Below are 22116 nucleotides of genomic sequence, written 5' to 3' on the forward strand. Positions count from 1 at the left end.
ACCACCAGTTTAATAACTATTCCCTTGCTTTTAGCATCAGCTTTGGATGATAAAGGTGAGCAAAGCAATGAGGAGGAGCAAAAAACTATCAAGCCTACAAGTAAAGAGTTCAGGAAAACCTGGGGGTTTCGAAGAACTACAATTGCTAAGCGAGAAGGTGCAGGAGATACTGATGTGGACTGTAGTGAACAACAGCCACAACAGCAGCAACAAAGCTTAAACCTCAGGCGTAGTGGTCGGCAACCAAAGCGAACAGAAAGAGTGGAAGAATTCCTTACAACAGTAAGACGCAGAGGGAGGAGGAGTGTTCCTACTACTCTGGAAGATTCAAGTGAACCAGCATCCTGTCCAGCTACAGATGCTGAAACTGCTTCAGAAGATAGTGTTGAGAGCACTCCCGATATAAAACCTGTGACTCGGAGAATTAACACTAGGAGTTGCAAGGATCAGAAAGGCTCTAAAAGCAGAGGCACAAAAGAGGAAGAAGAAGAAGAGGAGGAGGAGGAGGAGGAAGAGGAAGATGATGATACTTCTGATAGTGATAGTGATGGGTTAACACTAAAGGAGCTGCAGAATCGACTAAGAAAGAAACGTGTTGAACAGAAACCTGTGCAGCTGACATTGAAGGATATACAGAACCGTCTGAGGAAAAGAAATTCAGAACAAGATCCTACAGAAACAGGTGATGTCCAGCCTGAAAAACAAGGTGAGTCTGAGTTGCCTGTCAAACAAGAGCCTGAGACTGCAGACAACACTGAGATTGCAAGTCAAGTGATTGTGTCTGAGGAAGACACTGAAGATCTTCAGGTTCAGAAGGAGGTAAAGCCTGCTCTTGGCGCAAAAGGGATCACAGATGAAGAACCCGAAGAACTGCCCAAAAGCAAACCTGAGTCTGAGATTTATGACCCAAATGCACTGTACTGTATTTGTCGTCAGCCTCATAACAACAGGTAGGCAAAGGTTTCAAGTAAAAATGCGGTGCAAATAGTTGGAATTTTTCTGTGATGAAAAATCAAACCAGATGATAATGCTCTACTTTTTGAGTATATGCAAATGAGCTCTTGGGTGTATTTGAAGTTGGGGGGGGACAGTTTATAACAAATATTTAAAAGGGGGATAAACGAATACAGAAATGAACAGTGAGGCAGAACAGTATACTGGTACTTTAACAGGGTACTTAAGATCTGCTTCTTGAAATATCTGTTGAGCATTAATTGTCTTTTCACAATGTCTTACTGTTCCTTGGTTTGTTTTTTTTCAGGTTTATGATTTGTTGTGATAGATGTGAGGAATGGTTTCATGGTGACTGCGTGGGTATTTCTGAAGCTCGAGGGCGATTATTGGAAAGGAATGGCGAGGACTATATCTGTCCGAACTGCACCATTCTTCAGGGACAGGATGAGCCTGCTTCAGAAATAGACCAGCAGGAAGCTAAAGCGGGGCAAGTAAATGTGGATGGCACAGAATTCACAAGCATAGGAACAATTGAACAAAAATCTGTTGAGGACCAAGGAATCAAGGGTAGGATTGAAAAAGCTGCGAATCCAAGTGGGAAGAAAAAACTAAAGATATTTCAACCTGTAAGTATTTTAATTGTTTCTTATTTTTTGTGTTTCACTGATTACATTGAGACAATGGCTTACTTGTATGGCTTTAAATCTGACTTGGTTTTTTTAAATATGAAGCTGAACAACCCACTAAATATTACTGTTTAGCAGAAGTTTATCCATAGTTCTGTCAGCACAGGAACTAAAACTAAGTTACTTTGAAGTGGGGGATTTAAAAGTTTTATTTAGGTGTAAGGAAATGCGTTGTGCTATTCTGCCCTTTCTAAATACTGTTTTGGAAGTCAAATAATAAGCTGTTCTTTTAATAAAAGTATTAGAATTCTGGACTGGTTTATACTAGCTTTGAAATAATCTCCCAACAGTTTGGGCATTTTCAGTGATAGTGAAACTTTTTACTTAACATTGACAAGTGTCTGTTGGAGTTAATTCCAACTGTACTTCCTCTGTGCTTCCAATTAGTCTTTGAAGTTCTGATTTTTGTCCTGATGCTTCTTCAAGTTATTAGTACATACAGAATTGTTCTATACTGCCTTTTTTAACATAAAAATGTGTATTTTGAATTATTGCAAATTCTGGCATAAAATAGAAAAGAAGCTTAAATTTTATAATAGCAAGTTCCATGCCCAAACCAAATACAAGCAAAGAAGCTTCTCTAGCTCAATGTACAGAAATTTAAAATTCATGCTACAGGGGTTGTCTTTGTACTGCCTAAGCTACTGTAGTAATGCCAACATCTTGAACATTTTCCTTTTCTTCTTACTATGCCTCGAAGAGCATGTTTAGTGTGTTTGCTGTTAGAATGCTACAGCTATTCATATTTTTTCTGTATGAATTTGCTCTTTCATGCCTAATCTTTAAACTTTGAAATCATCCCTAGAATAAGTATAAGTTTGAGTATAAGCCTATCTCTAGAGAAGTCTTTCTGTTGTAGTACATTTTCTACAAAACATTTATGGACCACTCCCCACTTCTAGTCAATTTAAATAGCAGAGGTATCCGTATCAGCATAGTGAGCTTAATGTATAGATCAGAACAGCTTGAGCTTAAAACCGTAAATATTTCTATTTTAAGATAAATGTGTGGAAAACATTATTTTTCTCAAATATGTTTTCAAATACAGTTTCAAATACATTCGTTGTTCTTTGTACACAAAAATGTTTTCTAGTCCAGTTCTGTTGGTGTTGGTCTGCATTTTGCTGACAGTGTTAGTATTAATTTAAGTTCTGCTTCTGAATATCACCAATTATGCTTCGATATTAGCATAAGAAGTTACTTGAATGTGTTAGGCATCTCTCCTCTAGTGAAAGAAAAACATAATTATCATTAACTCATTGCCTCTTAGGGAAGAACTGCTTATACTTTAGGTATTATTTTGGCATTTGGAAATGGAATGGAACTGCTCTACTTGTGTTTGCCAGGTGGTACCATGTTTTGAGAGAACTGAACAGTTGAAGTCTGTGTTTTAGCCCATGCTGTCCCTCATACCTCAATTAAGATCCCTGTATGGCTTGTATAAACAAGCACCACTCTTTCCGCAGAATTCCCTGCCCATTCTAGGCAGAAAGACCATTGCTATTTCCTATGTTGATGTGCTGAGATCACTCTGTGTTACGGTGACTAAACAGTCTCATTATTCAGTTTATTTGTTCTCTTACACCAAAATTCTAAGCACTTTGAGAAAGACTCCTTTTTGTTGCTGTCCATAAGCACGTATAGCTGTAGAATTTTGGTTTGTGGTTAAAACTTCTAGAAACTGTGTAAGTACACACATCAACACTGAAAATTTTGTCAGCATCTGAGTAAATGCACTTAATTAGAAATGACAGTTCAGTTAATCTGAAGTTTGAGGTGCTTCTTAGGGAACATGAATTGATACTTCTTTCTTGTACTTCACAATTAAGTGTGTATGTGATGGAAAAGCATTCTAAAGCATAAACTTAATTTTTATGGGAAAATTCCCAAATCCAGGTTTTATCAGACTGCAGCAGATACTGTCTTACTGACTTTTGACTGGGGAAAAATAAGCTACACTATGCAAATAATATTTTTTTACTGGAAATATTCCTGAAAAATTTATTTGTGGTAATTACAAATTGCAGTTAATGTTGACAGGGGAGAGGCTGTCTAGAACTACGGTAGTTCTGAGTGTTAGGTCAGTTGTATAACATCTTGGGGAGTAATCCGGAAGAGTGAGACTAAAGGCGTAATACTTAGAGGTGATGTGCTGGAGCCTAAAGAGCTTTCAAATATTTCTCGACTTTGACCTAATGTATTCTGTTTTCAAGGAATATGCTATTTTCTAAATCTTAACATTTTAAGAGGAAATACTTAGTATATAACACTTTGATATAAATGGAGAGTAATTGTAAGGTACAGGAAAGTACAGACTGCATATGCAAACTTCTCAATATGTAGAAGTATTAGGCTATGGCAAAATTGTGTCAGAGAATGGTTGTGTTTATGTAAGTTGGAGTCTTCTAAAATTAAATTTGGTAAACCTCTAGAGCAAGAATTACCTGTACACTTGTATAGCTGAGTGCTTCCTTTTGCACGTGTGCGTGGTTGAGGACAGCAGCTGATGGTGATATATAAGTAAAATGTGTTTTAGAAACCTTGCTATTGAGAAGCTAGTTCTGCATTATTAAGGAGATTTCTCACATGACATAGAGGAGCAGAAAAAAGCATTTGTGTGCTTATGGGATCTGAAAATTTAGGAAACCAGCCTCCCTTAGTTCACTGCTAGCAGACTACCCACTTGAAAATAGAAGATGTTCTGAAAATAGTGTGTTACAAGAGTGAAATTCTTACCGTTGTATGGGTTGTTTCTGTTATATCATGAATGAAGATTGTTTTCACACTGGCAATTGTGCAAGTGACTAACAGTCATAGCTGCAGTCTGCACATATGATATGTAGGCATTTCTTCATGTTATAAAGGTATGTTTCTGTTGTTTCCTCTTTGAAGTTTGAACTCACTTCATTTCAATCTATAGGTAATTGAAGCTCCTGGTGCATCGAAGTGCATTGGTCCTGGCTGTTTTAATTTGGCTCAGCCTGATTCTGTGTATTGCAGCAATGACTGCATTCTCAAACATGCTGCAGCCACTATGAAGTTTTTAAGTGCTGGCAAAGATGCAAAACCAAAACCTAAAGAGAAGATCAAACCAAAATCTGAAAAACCTGGGATGCCAAAATCTCAACTGCAGGTAAGCTTATGTTTATGATCCAAAACAGTTGTCCTGAAGCACAGTGGCTTGTTTCTGTGCTCTCCCTTTTTAAGTCAAATAAAATTGCCAAGTCCTGCATTGAAGAGGAGCTTTTTATTTTTCTGTTGTTGTTGTTCTCTTGCCTTTTTCTGTGGTAAGAGCACTGTTTGATTCTTCTGACAATAAAATGTTTTCCTGTCACATTTTAAAAATCTTAATAATTGCCTCTGGATAGTTTCTTGCAAGGGGCTTCTAGATGGTAGTGCACTTTTTTATTTTTTTAATTACTTTAATTCCAAATTAATTTACCTTTAAAAAAAAAAAGTGTAAGCAGTACATCTTTTTTACTTAAATTTTATTCCAAATTAATTTTACCCTTTTAAACTCTGGATTACTGGCTTTTGGGTAGTAATTTAGCATTACTGTGAATTGTGAACTAATGTGACATTGTATGTGTGCTTTGTGAAGCAAAAAGATGAAACCAAAACCTTCTCCTTTCCCTTTGGAAGCCACTATGAAATGGGCAGTAAGTTTTCAAACAAACAAACAAGAAAAACCCAAACCAAAACCAACCCCACAACTTGATAATACTGTTGTTTTGAGGTGGTTTCTTTACCATTCTCTTTCCTGAAGTTTCAGTGTATATTACCTTTGCTTTATAGAGTTGAGTGTGAAATTAGATCATTTCAAGTGTATTTACAGGAGCTTACTATAAAAGAAATTTGTGTACATGTATGCAACTATGTCTCTGCTTGTAGACTATAATATATTTGAAGATTATTAGTAATTAAGCTTCTTCTAATCATACAGGCAGGTATTAAGCCTCTTTCAAACCAAAAGAGACAATTTCCTGAGAAAAGAGAGATGAATATGAAGAAGACTGTTTTGACAACTGCCAAGACTGAGGCAAACATTCAACCTATTGTTAAAGAGCCAGCAGCAGAAAACAGCACACCGTCCTGGGCAAGCGATCATAATTACAATGCTGTAAAGCCTGAAAGGACTGCTGCCATTTCATCTTCACTGTTGTTCAAATGTATGTATCGCATAGGGATATTCCTGAATAATCATTTACATTTTCTTTGAATATCCATCCATTCTTGGCTCTGCAAGACTAGGGAGTTTAGGATTTGGGGTTTTTTTTCTTAGTATGGCACCAAACTACTTTTCGCCACCTTCAAAGATTCACACACAGAGATACACACAAATGGGAGACACTTTTAGAAGTTTCATTTGTATCATGTGTCAGTTGTATGATTAAGAGCCTATCAATCTACCCAGCTGATTTCTGGATGAAAACTACATGATTAAGCTTTAAATTTTTCCCATAAAGACAGTAACTGTTTCTAATCTAGAAAAGGTAAGTATTGATACATTTGTGTTAAGTTTTACAAAAAGGTTCCACAGTATGCACTGTGAATCAGCAATTGACTGTACTAATTTGAATTGTATTTTTGTAATTTAGATTTGGCACCTGTCTCTCAGGTCTTGCATTTTCAGTGCTAGTGCCGAGAATGAAATCTTCAACGTGGTATCCAACGATACTTTACACTTCTGCAAACAGCTTTTAACTGTCAAGTATATCCAAGTTCTTCCTGCTGCTTTTCTTCCTTACATGAAATAATTTAAGGACCATTCTTTACTTTTAAGTTTGGGGGGGAGGCAGTACTCTTTTTTTTAAATTTATTTTTTATTTTTCCTCTCCCTCTGCCCCTGTCTATTTGTATGTTCATACTTCACACATTATCCACACACACAAGAACACATCTTAAGTGGATATTAGGCAGAGATATTGCCTTGCATATTTTTGCAGGTTTTGAATAGCATCCTTGTAACTCATATAAAGGTAAGTAAATACTGCTTTGTAGCCTGAACAAGTCTTTCTGCTAATGACCATTTTTTGATTGACTCCAGCTAAGTAGTTTTATAATGCAGCGGTGGAACTTCAGATGAAATCTTACATTTCACATTTACAAAACACATGACCTGGTGTCTGATGTTTACTCACTTGAAGATTAATGAATTCAGAAATTCAGTTCTTACAGCTTTCTTAACCACACTTTAGCCAATTTACATTTTATTTTCAGAAATAAACCTAGTTATTAAACACATACATTCTATGTAAAGTAACTGTTAAGTTTATAACTTATCTTTTAGATGAGATTTTTTTTAGATGTAATTTTTAAACACTGAGGGAACACCAGCTACCCTAAATTGCTGTTTATTATTATAGCACACAGTAGACTTCCTAGGTATGTTTTAATTGTATTTACCCACATCAAATGTTTAAATGGGTATACTTTTTCCCTGCATTTTTTGTTGCATATTTTGTTACTTGGGCCCTGTGCCTTTTTTATAGTACACTCTTAAGATACATATTTTTACAAACTTGCATTTTTTAAGCTGCTTCTAAAGAAACTGTAGCTTTTTTTGTCAGAAACAGTAGTGTGTTAAATATAACTAAAATTGAGAAAGATGTAAATGAAACTATAAGAGCTTATTTTACATGTCAAATCTTTGTGACACTTTCTATCTCAATATAATTGCAAGTGTCCATATAACCGTATAACTTAAAATGTCCTTATTGCTATAGGGGTTTTTTTCTAGGAGACAGGAATACACGTTTTGAGGCAACAAATTTGGTTTTTAAGGGGGTGTTGCTCTTAAGTTTTACCACACTGGTGGTTATACAGATTTAACCAATTCCAGTAGAAAATCAGATTCCTGTAGCTAAATTTTTAAATTAGTTCAAAAATATGTGTATATACCAGACTTTAATAACGAACAGAAAACAGCCTAGTTCGTGTGATGAAGAACTCTCGTACCAAATGCAAGGAAGACCTTCGGATTGCTATTATTAAGGTAAGTTGTACTAATATGGGGGGACTCTGTGCCATTACTAAATTCCCAGGTAAATTGTTGTGTATTTGTGAAAAAAATTGTCCTGCTTTTTGATGGATGGGTTTGATCTGTAATCTTCCTGAGAAGCTGCCATTGCATCATCTTCTAAGAGTATTCTACAAGATTTTATTTATGTAACAAATCTTTATATGCTCTTCAAAAACATAGAAGTTACAGCATTACGGAAATTCGTGAGAGTCATCTCACTTCAATTAGGGTATCTAAAAGTTAGAACTCTTTAAGACTGAGCTAGTCTATCAAGAAAAACACCTTCAGTGGACAAAGCATACCATCTGTTTTAGACACTAATCTCAGAACAAAGTGACCCTCTGTTTAGAAATCTGTGTTTCTGAATATTGATTATGAAAGACATTTAAGATGACTAGTTCAGGCATCTAGGTGTCTAATATTTGGACTTAAGATCACCTAGAGGAGGCTAAGGACAGGATTCTTCCATATACAGTGTTTCAAAATACCACCCGCATCCTCCCAGAGCTTCAAGCCATGTTCTGCAAATCCTTATTTGCGACTTCAGTGCACGAGGCCCTTTAGGAATTAAGGAAACTTAACACGATTAGCAGAATTGTTCTCTCTAATATTCTTTCCATCAGTCAGTTTATCATATTTCAGACATGGATTTACTTTATATGTTTACTCTGTACTTGTCAGATACAAGATTTTGTTGTTAGATATGACAGTAGTTTCACTAGTAGCAAGAAGAAAATCAAGCCAGTCTTACGGATGTGCTGGGTGATAGGGGCATGTAGTATATATGCATCTAAGCCCTGCCACCAAGCCCCCTTTTCTCTTCCCAACCTGTTCTGCATTTAAAAAAGAAAAGAAAGGACACTTGGTGCTAGTAGTATGCAGTTATATAGAGCAGCTTTTTTTTTTTTTCCTCCGTTACTCCATTAGTTTGTGTGTCTACATAATTTTTTTTCTGTAGCTTTTTCTGGGGATGAGTTAGGGCTGTACTTGGAAGTGATTTTGTACACGAAAATCTGGAGCCTGATTAATGACACTGTCTTACATCTTGATGTTCCAGTGAAAGTAATCCTTTTTATTCATTTAATAACTACAGTAGGAAATACCTTGAACTTGCTTTGTTAAGTGAATACTAAGTACAAGTACTTTTAAAGTTGCAGTCAGTATTTGAACTACACATAGAAGAGGAAATTAGGTATGTGTCACATTCCCTTTCAGAAATGTTGCTTTTAATTTCATTAGGAAAATTGGTATTAATGTAATATGCAGTGGTAAACCTTTTATATTGAATTTTAAGCCATCCTAGCTTCCAAATTGATAAAAGTATATGGATTGTTGAGATTTAGGAACATTATTGTTCAGAGATTCAAGTTGTGATAGAAATCCTGAATTTGTCATGTGAGCTAGTGTTAATTATCAATATTTAGGTCATATCTAAGGAGATGTAAAATTCATAACAAAAGCAAAACAGACTTGTTTTATCTAGTAAGATCACCTAGGTGTTTGTGGGGAAGCACCAGCCAAAATGATTTCTGAAATGTTTTGAATTTCGTTAGCAGACTAACATACATTTTACAGTAATAGGAAGCATTATTTTTAATTATACTGGAGGAGGACAAACTTTAAACAGCATAATATATGCACATTTTTTTCCTTAAGGAACAACAAAAGCAGTTGGTGTCCACTGCTTTACTCTGCTGAAAGCTTTTACACTTCAAGTTTTACACTAAATGATATCATGTATTGCATTTGTAATAATATTTGTCCATTATATGCACTGCTGCCCTGTAAAAAGGGGGTAAAAGAACACTTCAGACATGAAGTTTGTTGATGCAGAGGTTTATCAGCAGTATCAATGTATATATATGAAGCACCTGAACTGAGGTTTCTGCTTGATAGAGCAAAACTTGAAAGAGACTTTTTTCTATATCTTTGCTGTTAATTGCCAAATAGAAGTCAGCAGCAAATGTATCAGCAGTTTTAAAATAGAAAACGAATCCAAAAGGGTGGGAAAGAAGATAGACATTTGTGGTATCCCAGTTTTGAAACTGTCCAGTTATAAGTATGCTTAAGTACTCATCAGTGCTTCAAATCTTTGTTGAAGTTCAGCTGACTTACCTTATTAGACTTAGAAGAAATACATGAACCAGTAATTTACTGAACTCAGGTGTTAAAGCTACTTAAACATCTTAACTGCATTTATTGATAAAAGTAACTAAGCGCACAGGAGAGTTCTTGTGGCAGAACTTATGAGTAAAAAGCACACCAAGCCACTAAACTTCTGTTTACTTAACTGTAGGCAGATAAATAGTACGAGCTTACAGCTATCTATTATAACATGTTATTTGGTGCTAGTATTTCAAAGAAGTTGTTCATGAGTGGCACTTCAAAGGGGAAGTATTTCATAAAGAGAAAAGCACAATGGTTTTGGTACCTCTCCTGCTTTTTACAGCAGTGAATTACAAAGAGACAACTTCACGCTGCCACCTCCTGGAAGTGGGAGGCCAGGTTTGAGGAGCCCTGGCTCTGGTGATACAAATTTCCTTTTATTATCCCCTTTCAGTTTATTTTCTTCTGCAGCTAAACTTTTCTACACCCAAGACCTATTCACAAAGTGAATAGCGCCTGCTTGTACAGTTAAAGGTCCCAGATACAAAAGTCACTTGGACTGCTTTGTTCCTATACACCTCTATCAAAATATGAAGACACTGTAAAGGGAATACAGTGATACTGGAAGCCCATCATCAGAAAATGTGATGTGTATACCAAAATGCTAGGATTATAGCATATATAATTTATGTATTTTTTTTCTTGTGTCATTTTTTTTTCTTTCCGTAATAACAGTATGAAGGCAGGAAAGAAAGAAAATATCCCACTATAAATAGAGCAGGAGGAAAATGTAGTACACTCAAGACAGGAGTTACGGCTCAGGAGGTAATAGTGGTGTAGGAAGCTGTAAGTACCATTGCAAAAAGGAAAAAGTAAGGCCTTGTTTGCACACTGACTAGTGCGAATATAATGCTTCTCTTTGGGCAAGATTGTACCAGCTTAAGTTGTGACTATTCAACTGAGTGCAGTGTATGTGGATATGCTGCTGTTGGTTTAGCTTAACTATTAAAAAATATTTTACTTAAACTGAGGAGCTGTTCTTAAGTCATAAGTATGTTTGTCTGCAAGGACTGACTAGTTAAACTTGATGCCTTTGTTTTGGTGTGAGTGCTTCCCCACAGGAAAAACTAGCCTGTGCCAAGTTCCAGACTGTTACAACTAAACTACTTCTGGCATCTGAATTAACTCCTTGAAAGCTAAGCTTAATGCTGTGTTCTACAATGTAGACCCTTATTAAGAGGCAATTAGTATTGAGTAGTACCAGGGGAATAAAAAAAATTATTTTACGTTACTGGCCATTTTCTGGGACACGTGGCTGCTGTATAAGTAGGTCTAGCCTTAACTCTTTGTAACTAGGGGAGTTTTCAGAAAGGCTGCTGACAGACCAAATAATGATCAGAATACCTAAGATGAGTCTGCCAGAACTTCTGAGAAATTCATGTTGGAGATCTTCTGGCTTTGGAAAGATTATAGTACAGGAGTGGCTGGTGTAACGCAGCTCCGGTGCTGAGCTTGCATCGTGAGAGTGGCAGGGGCTGTGCTGGCACATGATCTGAACCCTGGCTGTGGAGTGAGGCAGACCAGTAGTGGCTGCTGAAGCCAACATTCCCTGGGACGCAGCCAATTAAAAGGAGCAGTGGGATCCTTGGGGAGCAATTATCATCTCCTGCCTGTGAACTACTGGAGCTCCCCTTCTCTGCTCTACAAGGTATGTTAACATCTGTCCTGTGGCTGTCAGCCACATGAAGATTTTTGCCGTGTCTCTTAAGTTAGGAAGGCTGGTCCCTACTCCTGGCATGTTTCCTATTTTGCCTTCAAGCACCTAGCACCCCCAAGGCGCTTGGACGACAGAAAGCCAGCACTCTGGCCATAATGGGTGCGTGGCTTCAGTATAAGGAACCATTGCTGAGGGGAAGGGTTGGGGGGGGGCAGAAACCTGGTACAACTTACGGATGCACTATGAATATTAGGGTGGTTTATCTCTTGTCATCAACACTGAAAGTGATGAAAGTTTGATTAAAAAAACTCACCACCCTCTATTGCTGTTTTGCTTTCTTTTACTAATATTACTTTAGTTCTTTGAACTTGCTCACTTGACTGCATAGCCAGTGAAAAAGATCTTTCTCTGCTAGTCCCCAAATAAAAGGGATTTTTTGAGGTGATCACTTGCACTTTGGAGTCAAGTTTTGCTGCTGATCTTGGTGCTGATGATTCACTGTGTGATCTGTACTGACCTTGGAACCTGAAGATGGCCTATCCCTGCAAGGACTGATGATACCAATCCATGAACGGTCTGGAAAATAAGGAGGCCTTTTTTTTGCCTCTTTCACTCGGGAGTGGTGTAGTTGTGAAGATGCAGTCGGCTAATGTAGATCAGATAAATCACTATAATTTCATGTAGATTAAAACAAACAAAAGCTTTGCGTGTCTAAGCTACAGATTTGCATGAGCATAGCTACAGCCTTGGCTTGAATGCAAACAAATCACCACCACAGAAAAGGCCCTTGTCTCAGAGTTTCCTAAATTAATTAACTTTAAAGACAGGTTTACTTTCTTTGTGTGCCTGAATGTAAGGGCTTGGCACAGAGGCAGCTTTATTACGAGCTTCTCATTGTGGTGCAGATTAGAACTGATAGAGGCTTTTGAAGAAAAACAGCAGGGCAGGGGGCACACCTCTGAAACACTATAGTGTTTGATAATAAAGTCTTGAAAGTGGAAGCAAACACATTGTTCCATAGGCAATTAACAGTGAAAAAATAACAGCGAAACCTATTTAAGAATAGTTCAACACTTTTGAATTATTTAGAACTAATGCTAAGCTAGCTTTGAGGGCAATGAAAAAAAGTCTAGCAAAAACAGGTTTCAGGAAAGCAACAGTTGAACGGTCGTGGAACTGAAGCGGTTACAAACTACACCTCACCTTCACAGCCTTGGGCACTGAATGTTCAGTGCCACAAGAGGGTGCTTCAGTGGCACCAAACAGGATTGACTCTTCGACAAGTTTCTGAGGCTCTGAGATGTCAGGCATGCATTCCAGCAGTGTGACTATGCAAAGGCTGCTTTTGAGGAACATCTCGTAACTGGTAAGTAACCTCCCATTGTAGAGTGCTTTATAACTGACATCTAAAGCACCAGCTCGCCCATGTATTTCGTTCAGTTTTTTAAGTTAGATAATGCATCAAAAGGTTTCACTTCAGAAGAACTCATGGATTCAAGTTTGGTATCGGCCACTGCATTGGGGTGGAGGGGTTAGTTTAAATTCTGCTCTGTTAAGATTATTTCTGTCACGAATCATGCAGAAAGGGGTCATACCACAGCTGCATTGGACAAGTCCATTTAGGACATAGTGAGGCTGAGTGGCAAAGGGAAGCTGTTGGAACACCACCACTTTTAAATTTGGGAAGTCCTGCCCATCCCCTGTTTCGACAGTTTTACAAAGGGAAAAATGCAGTTCTTAAATTCTCAGATATTGGCAAATAGGGTTGAGAGATTTCATCTTCTCTGAGCCAAGAGCGTGTCCTTTTCTGCTGTCATACGTGCCAAAACGGGCTGCCTCACCTTTTGTAGTGTTCAGACCGGACAGCTGCAGCACGCTGGAACGACTGCACAGAGAAATGGGATAGTGCAGGTACCTGCAACTGAGCAAGAAGGAGCTGCAGGACTGTACAGAACTTTACAGGACAATTTCACAGGCCAGTTTTTTTAGTGACACAAAATGCTGGCTGGGTTTTTTGTGAACTCCTAAATAGATTATTGCTTCTGCCTGGTCTTTTCACATATGCATTCCTATCAAATGTTTAAGCCACTGTAAAGGCCAGTGCTGTTGCAGATCTTTAGAGATGAGCTCTTCTCAAAATACATATTTACTTGGCCTTTGCACAGGCTATTGGAGAATACCTTCTAACGGGTATTTTTCCTTTTTTAACAACTGCAGAGCTGCACTAGTGTGAGTTTTTTCCTCCCTCTAATTTGACATTAGTTTTTGGGTTTTTTTGAAAGGACATAAAAATTCTTTTAAATGTAGTAAATGATTCACTTTAAAACGTGGATCACAAGTACCTGTACTCTGCTTCTTAGGTTTTATTCATATTGTGGAATTTTACAGAATTTTTTTTCTTTTTTTTTTTTCTTGCAGAAACATGCTAACTACCAGCGTTCTCACTGTTGATGCCACACAAACTTGTATGCTGTGCATACATTTCATAGTTGTGGGTGGTGGGTTTTTTCTTAAAACTGTTTTAGTGACAGAGGAGCGTGAAAAATATCCGTAGAACCCGCACGTGCTTCACCAGCCTCCATGCTGTGGGCTTGTAAAGGCTCGCTGGTGTGCAAGGCAGCGTCTTCTGAAGCGTTGGGTTGCCAGCATCCTGCTCCCTTGGGCCAGTGCTCCCACTGTGGAAAGTTCTGTGCAAGCTGGACAAGACAACACAGCCATCAGCCTGTGCTCTCCGCACGCTGCCATGAGGAATAGTATCCTGGGGAAAAAAGTGGATTAGTGTAGATGGAGGAGAACACAGGGAAATGTTAAGACGATATTGGACACCGGAGACAGTAGTTCTGGTGTATGAACAGCCTTATGCCAGACTTAATTCTGTAGAGAAACTTCTCATAATTGGTACTATGTAACAAACAATCCGCTTGCATGGCTGCAAGACACTTTTCACAAAAATCTTTTTTAAAAAAGTGTTCTGTAGTAGTAGCAGCTGTGATGCCTTTTTTTTTTTTTGCAAAAATTTTTTCAAAGGAAAAAATCTGAGCCTTACAGACTCATTATGAGATAGACTCTTGAAGTGTAACTGCCTATGGTTTGTCTGCAGCATCGTTTAAAACTTTTAGCATCAACTAGAGCAAGATCTTTAATGTGTGATTTGAATAATTTTAGAACTATACAAACAAAAGTAATAGCACACTTCCTCGGGTATTTAAAAGTTGGAAAAACTAGATAATGTCTCTGGGCAAACAACCCATCACAAATGAGATAGTTTCTATTTAAATTAAGGGTTGTGGTGTACTGTTGAAGTGGCTTTCTAAAGCTACTATTCCAAAGAAAGATCGGGTGGAGAGGGAAAGAGGGAAGAACCAGCATAGACTTGAATGCTCTACAGAAGTATTTTTGAGATCAGAGGAGGAGCAAAGTTCCCTTTCCATGCTGGTGGTGTAAAACACAGCCTCCCAGTGTAGGTAAGGGATTATGATACGAGCGCATCCCGCAAATCCTTCATGCAAAATTAAAACAGCACTACACTGGAAATCATTCTTAAATTAGGCCTGAACAGCCACATTAACAATGCTGAAACATCAATGTTGAGATGTACAAAAGTGAAGGATATGTAACCATCAGGCTTTCAACAGGCTTGTCTGTAACACAGTAGATAATGTAGCAGTTAATGTCCTCCGCTGCTTACAGAAGTTCCATTCTTAGCTGCACGTTGTATTATTTGGCTTAGCTTCACAGGGAATTTCCTTAGGGGAGGGCTTCTGTATCTGTTGACATCTAGTGGGAGATATTATAGTTATGTCTGTAGTGAACATACCATAGTAATGCTATTTCTTAAGCCTTGCAAGGAATGCCCTTTTTTTTGCTAGAGGATTCATTGGGTTTCACTCTGGAAATGAGCTGACTCATTAGCTCTATTTGAACCTCTCAGTCTTTTTAGCCCGTGCCTCTTCAGTCAGTAAGAATCCTGTTGCTGTCCTAATAAGTGGCTCACAGGACAAAATGGGGGAAATGGGAATTAATGTTTTGTTTTGGTTTAAATACCATTTCTAACATCAAGCCAAGGGAGGTACACCTGTGTGTTCAAAAGTGCCAAATAAATAGAAGAGCTACTAAATGCCTTATTCTGGCACTAATCTTCTGTCTCTGGTGAAACTCCCTGTTATTCTGTTAGGCTGGACAGTCTAATGTTCAGTAGTCATCTCTCTAATTTTATTTTAAATTTAAGAATGTTTATTGTAGGTATGCTGGAGCTACTGATGAAAAGGACCGGCAACATCACAGTATAAAATACAGTGGCCAGTATGTATAGTAGGCATTGACTGCATCTTCAAGTTGTTCGTGGACTGCAAAGCCAAGCAATTTGAAATCCATGGTCTGAGAGAATACCTGTTCCATCATACGTCCCATCGATTTGCTGAGTGACTGTGGCATCTGTTTAGAAGTTAAATTCCACATGTTGGCATACTGCTCTGAAAAGAGTACATAGAAATTAATTATTCCAAACATAATACTTGCTATAGTTTCTTACCTATCAGAAGATAGTGTAAGCTTTGTGGTGTGCCCATGTTGCAGCTAAGTCAATAGAAGAGCAAGCTCCCACCAGAAAAGGCAGTCCTGCTCCTTCCTCTCCCTCAGCTGGGTGCTCCTGTGTGTTGGATCTAAGACCCCTTTAATGACACAGGGAGTTGGTTCAGCCAAATTATGTGGCAGCACATTAATCTTGTCACTAAAGACCAAAACTTGATAGGACAAAAATTCTAGTTTCTCATAGTCAAAATAGGGCAAGAGGTTTTTTAGATAATGTTCCACTACAGCCATCAAAAGTTACTTGCGTATGTAGGATTTAAGTAGTCTTGATTCCTTGTCAAAATGTGCACGTGATCTGACTGTCCTTCAAATAGTGATGTGTCCTGTAAATTTGCAAAAGTAGTTGGTAGGTGTTCTGAAGCACTGAATGACCTACATGTGACTGAATTAGTACATACAAAATCTGTACCATCAATTTCTCCAATCAACAGGTACTGCTAAGTGGACAGTTTTAATTGGTATAAAGTAGTATTGTAGTTTGAAACTTTATGAAGCTTATGAAGTTCTTGCGCATCTTCTGTTGCTGTGCTAAAGCAGCACAGAATTACACGCCTTTCTTTGGAAACCTTTCTAAATAGTCACGATATCAGCTTGCAGAATAAAGGATGCTTCTGCATCCTTCTTCTTGGACCCTTTTTGATTCTGCTGCCCTTCAACCCTGGAAACTTCGATCTACCTTTGTACTAGTACCATTTATTTATTTATTCTACAAGTACGTATTCTTACTATGATATAGCTGTGTAACATAGAGAGGTTTGTGGTGTGGATATAGTTCTCATCAACATATCAACAACATCTGATTGACACAAAACTTTTTGTGCTATTTTTAGTTTTATCAATGTAGTTCTCATTAACTAATTTGAACTAATGATTAAAAAGGTAGTGTATAGAGGATTAAATACAAGTTTAGAATTTCATATTTTATACTTCTGCTGTAAACCTAAAGAACTAAAAGTCTTAGCACTGAGGACTGAATTTCACCGTCATCATTTTGAAACCCAAGCTGTGCTGTCCTGCCTTACCATGATGAGTCACAGAAACGTGCTTCTGTCCTACCTGCCTGAAAAGGTACAATTCTGTGCAGAAGATGCAATAAACCAGGAAGAAGAGAATGGAAGTAGAGTAATTCCTGCAGTGTTACCAGTGCACACATTTTGGATCTTCGCCTTCTCTACTCAAGACTATTAACTCAAAAGAGGTTGGCTTTTTACCTCTGATAAGTTCTGGGTGCTGAATTTGGCCAAACAAAAAACATCAGCAATAGTTCCCAATTCCAGCCCCCCTGCCCCAGGATTGCCAAAGCCCTCCTGACAACTGGAATAGTGTTAGTGGGGTAGGGGAGGGTGGGGATGTAAGGAGAGACATTGGGAGTCACACGGACGGTCTCCCTAGCTCCGTCTCTTGACAGTAATCAAGACCAATCTCTAGGGAGAGCTATGGGAACAGTGTGAGAGTAATAATTTTAATCTACTTTATAGCAAAGTCTTCACATGCTTTGAAATGACTGAATGTATTATCGCAGCTGTTTTCATTTTAAACTTCAAATAGTTAAATCTCAGAAAAACTCCGGAAGGTGTCTGCTTGTAAAATACTTCTAGGAAAAAGGAAACTCAGGATAAATATATAGTGTTTCTGGATCTTCTGGCTGCTTCTCCTTGTGTTCCAGCAGAAGTTCAGCACACACCCTTATACTTAGCCTTACAAAAGTTCAAGTACAGTGTTATTTCATCTTAACCACTGGTTTCTGTATTTGTGGTGAAACTGCCAGCAGTAAGAGCCCATTTAAAGAAACCAGGGTTAGGAGCATCTTTCTGCTGGAAGCATGTGCTAACATTTGGGGGGGTACCTGAACTTTGAGCATGAAGAAAGGTTGCAAGGCCATTTCCTCCCGGAGTATCACATTATGTCTCTTAAGCATTCCAGATCTTCCCCGATTTGAGGGATGTTTGCATTGGAAGCTTGCACTGCTTGGTGGGGTATCTTGAACCAGACTTCACAGGAGTGCTTTGTCCCCTTCAAGTCCATCTCAAAACAGACAGATTAGGCAATTTAGACCCTTCCTAGTAATTTCTGCTCTCATTATTGCAGATGTGGAAGGTGAAGAGGGTCCATTTCATCCTTGGTAAAGTTATCAAAAGTTAATTCCTGGATGTTTCCCAGGAAGTGTCTGCATTTTGCAACTAGGGCTTCTGGGCTAATTCATCTACAAACCTTCATTAGCTAAAACCATCAGATTAAAAATTAACTTGTTAACTGGTCAGTGATTGTCTACAGATTTGTGAGGAAAAAAAGGCTTTTTTGGGAGAAAACTTGGCTTTTCTAATTGAAACAATTGTATTTCAGGAGTTGTTTTTTGGTAGTTTCCCTCAGAACCCTTCCTTGTTTGAGCTGTCAGGATAAATGTGCTAGTGTTAGCCCACTGTAACTTTAATGTCTTATAAATGATGTTTTGTTTGCTGGGGGTGGGGGATGTTTCTGGGTTTGGCTCTTTTTGCTATGTTGAATTATTCCTCTCAGTGCCAGAAGGTGGACAGATGAAACGCAATTTAAAGAAATGCTTGCTTTTAAAGTCCTGTGCAAGTATGACTTCAACAAGTGTGGAAACTGGAGATTTTACTTATGCTTTGTAAATTTTGTTGTGTATGATGTGTATTAATTTTTCCATTGACATTAGGAAAAAAAAAATTAAATGGAAAATCTGAATATTGTGAATGGAGTAGTTTGAGAGTGGTGGGAATTAGATGGCCACAGCTTGAGCAGCAATATTAATGCTTAATTATTCTATAAATCTAGAATTTAGCTAGGAACTGAACAGGAAGATCTAATAATAGTTTATGGCAACGTCATCAGTATGATATTCATGCTAGCAACCAAGTAGATTATGTATTTAAACTTTTTGAGCAACTTCTGTGCTACATAATTCATCTATCTTTGCTCTTTAAAATAAAAAACCTGGGTGAAAGGGTTTATTAAACTTCAATAATACTAAGCTTAAAGCAATATTAATGCAGTTTCACATTCATGGACTCTTGTAATCATATCTGACACTGTAATAAACTGGTTCTGTAAGGTGCTATGAGAATTTTTCTGTTTAAATGCAAAATGTGGTTTTTTTTGTTTTTTTTTTTTTTTTTTTTTTTTTCTTAAATCCGTGAAAGTTTGAGGTGTATTTGAAGCTTAACCATGAAATCCCACTCAGGAATCTTTGAAGGTGGTGCCTTTTTCCTTTTTTTTTTTTCTTTCCAGTTTTCTTGAGTAGTTTTAAATGAAATATTCAACTTTTACAGCCAAAATGGAACTCCTTTAAACTCTTCAGTCAGCCTCTGAGACAAAGTACTCTCTGAAGGATCAAAGACAAATTTCTTCAAAAGAACTATGTCAACCTCTGTCTGGATGGTTTTAAAAATTACTTTTAAAAGGCTAGTGAAAGTAAATAGCTTAAATTGCCTATTTGATAGTTATTCTCTGGAGATGTCATTTCACAGACTTTTCATTATAGATTGGTACCTGGTCTTCATGAGTAGGAAGTTCTAAAGTTAAGCCTTTAATATTGTATTTTCTTCTTTGTTTTAACAGCTCAAAGGGAAGAGAAAAGGAATGAAGATAGAGCAGAGCCTTCATCGGCATCGAAGAAAGCTGTTGTATCTATGATGGAGAAACAGACGTCTTCTCTCACTAAAAATCTTCCTTCAAAGAAGTCCCCATCCTTCTCTAACACATCACTAACTAAGCAACCACTTAAACCTGCTGGAAGTTTCAAAGGTGTAATTCCCAAGAAACCTTGGCCTTCATCAGGCAGTGTTCCTTCATCAGGCAGTGTTCCTTCAAAACACTCATCTCTTTCTCATGGCTCATCAGTTTCCAAAAAACCAGCTACATCTGCCAGTTTGGGTGGAGGACTCAAAAAGCCTTCACTGTCTTCCATGTCTGCTGCATCTGGAAGTAGCCAAGCAAAAGCATCAGCTAGCCCTGTGCAGTCACAACCCAACTCTCAGATTCGACAAAATATTCGACGATCCCTAAAAGAAATTTTATGGAAGAGGTGGGAGTTCAAAGCACTTATTTTATATAGGAAGCTACAACTAGAAGTAAATGTTTAGGCTGCAGAGTTTTGCTTACGTCTTGATAAGGGATATTGAGGGATTGAATTTAAACTACAAATTACTACAACTGTAATTGGCATTTCAGGTTTATATTAAAAAAAAAAATAAAAAATCCTGATACAAAATAAATGTGCATGTGAAAAAGCCTTTAAAAAAAAAAAGAAACCTCACTATTCCATTTATATTGAGGCAATTACAATTGAAGAATTCAATTACAGCATAGAAGCTTTTATAATGCAGGTGATCTGAAGTTTTAAAATCTGATGATGGCAGTATTTGGGGATGTAGAGGTTGTAGGGAACATAGTACAGGAAATAAAATGAAAGGTTAAGGGCTTACTGAAGTAGAGATTCCACCCCCTCCCAACATAAAAATGAACCACAACAAACCCTGGTCAGTGGACAGCTGTATCACTTAAGAAAGAAAAAACAAACAAACAAAAGGCAGATTTTCCCACAATGATTATTAAAGCCAAGGCCAACTGTCCAGGCTTATTATAGACCACTGCAGTCTGGTATTGTAGCTGAAATGGAAGTGTGGTTCACAGTGGAGGATCTAGGGCTAAAACTCAAGTGCTTGGGCTCCCTGTGCCATTCACAGCAGAGAAACTGCTAACTTCAGTGCCATGAGCAGGAGTAGTTGTAAAGGCTGACTTGATTTCCCAAAGGCTGTCTTCCATGGCTGCCTGTGGGCAGTAGTGAAAGGTTGCCATAGTTCACAGTTCAAGGTCCTGAGACAGACTTTGGCTTTGAGATGTCTGTTAAAGGAGTCGTGAGTCCTCGCTGAGTAAGGAGGAGCCTAGGTTAGCTTCCTCTGAAAAGCTAGTTTTTATGAATGCTACCTGAAGATTCATGCCTAACATAAACGCACGTACCCTCTTTTGTTTTTAACAGAGTCAATGATAGCGATGATCTGGTCATGACAGAGAGTGAAGTAGGGAGAATAGCACTCAATATTGAAAAGGAGATGTTTAATTTGTTCCAAGTTACGGACAACAGATACAAGAGTAAATACCGTAGCATCATGTTCAATCTCAAGGACCCCAAAAACCAGGTTTGGAATTTCCTTAAACAGTAAACATATACTGAAATATACTTTTGGTTTTTAATGATATGTCAAACTGCACTCTCAAGAGTTTCAAGATAAAGACTTATGAATTGTACTATAAAAGATTATTATAAAGCCATTCAAATCTTTAAATTTTTTTTTTAATCCAAGTAGGAGTTCAAAGTCTACTTTAGTTGGTCATGTGTATGTATTAAGTTTGGGCATTTGGTGTGAAATATTTATTTACAGAATGGCTTTCTTAAAATAAATACAGATTTTACTAATTTCTCCTCTTGCGACGTTCTGTAGCATGTTTTGGATACTGCCCATGTACGTGATCATATTTATGCTTTAAAAGAAAAAAAATGATGCTGGTACAGATGAAAATATTCACTAGAGAACACTTGAAATTTCCTTCCTTTTTTTTTTTTTTTTTAAATTTCTACAATAGATATGAAACAGTTGTTCAACTTCTGACATTCCTATTCAGTTATATTGATAGTTATTGATGATAATGAGGAAAATTCATTCTTTGTGTTTATTTCCACCTTGTTTTCTGGTTGCTGCACCTTTCCAAATTTGCTTATAAGTAGTCAATATTTTTAATAGGGAATTAGGAAACTAGAACAAGTTTTGCCTATTCAGCACTGCAGATCTTGTTAGTTACCCAAGCAGGTTCTCTTCAGCATGGCAACAAAGTCTTTTTTGTTTTCAGGGACTTTTTCATCGTGTCCTTCGTGAGGAAATCTCACTGTCAAAACTAGTGAGAATGAAACCAGAAGAACTTTTATCTAAAGAACTGTCTGTATGGAAAGAGAAACCAGCTAAAGCAGTAAGTAACATAATTTTCCTTTATGTCCTTAGATACAAATTAGGAGTGAGTTTGCCAAC

General features: G+C 37.6%; 1 protein-coding gene across 2 annotated transcripts in view; it reads left to right on the top strand.

The window, feature by feature from the left end:
• Positions 1-22116, top strand: part of DIDO1 (death inducer-obliterator 1) — a 56175-nt gene that overhangs the window by 17413 nt on the left and 16646 nt on the right. For both annotated transcript variants that reach the window (XM_010569533.1, XM_010569534.1), the window contains 7 exons: positions 35-950; positions 1262-1580; positions 4561-4773; positions 5584-5809; positions 19652-20117; positions 21072-21231; positions 21941-22057. In XM_010569533.1, coding sequence (XP_010567835.1) covers positions 35-950; positions 1262-1580; positions 4561-4773; positions 5584-5809; positions 19652-20117; positions 21072-21231; positions 21941-22057 — 2417 coding nt within the window. The remainder of the gene's footprint in view (positions 1-34; positions 951-1261; positions 1581-4560; positions 4774-5583; positions 5810-19651; positions 20118-21071; positions 21232-21940; positions 22058-22116) is intronic.

The sequence above is a fragment of the Haliaeetus leucocephalus genome, unplaced genomic scaffold (genome assembly GCF_000737465.1).
Source record: "Haliaeetus leucocephalus isolate CR32 unplaced genomic scaffold, Haliaeetus_leucocephalus-4.0 Scaffold273, whole genome shotgun sequence".
Lineage (NCBI taxonomy): Eukaryota > Metazoa > Chordata > Aves > Accipitriformes > Accipitridae > Haliaeetus > Haliaeetus leucocephalus.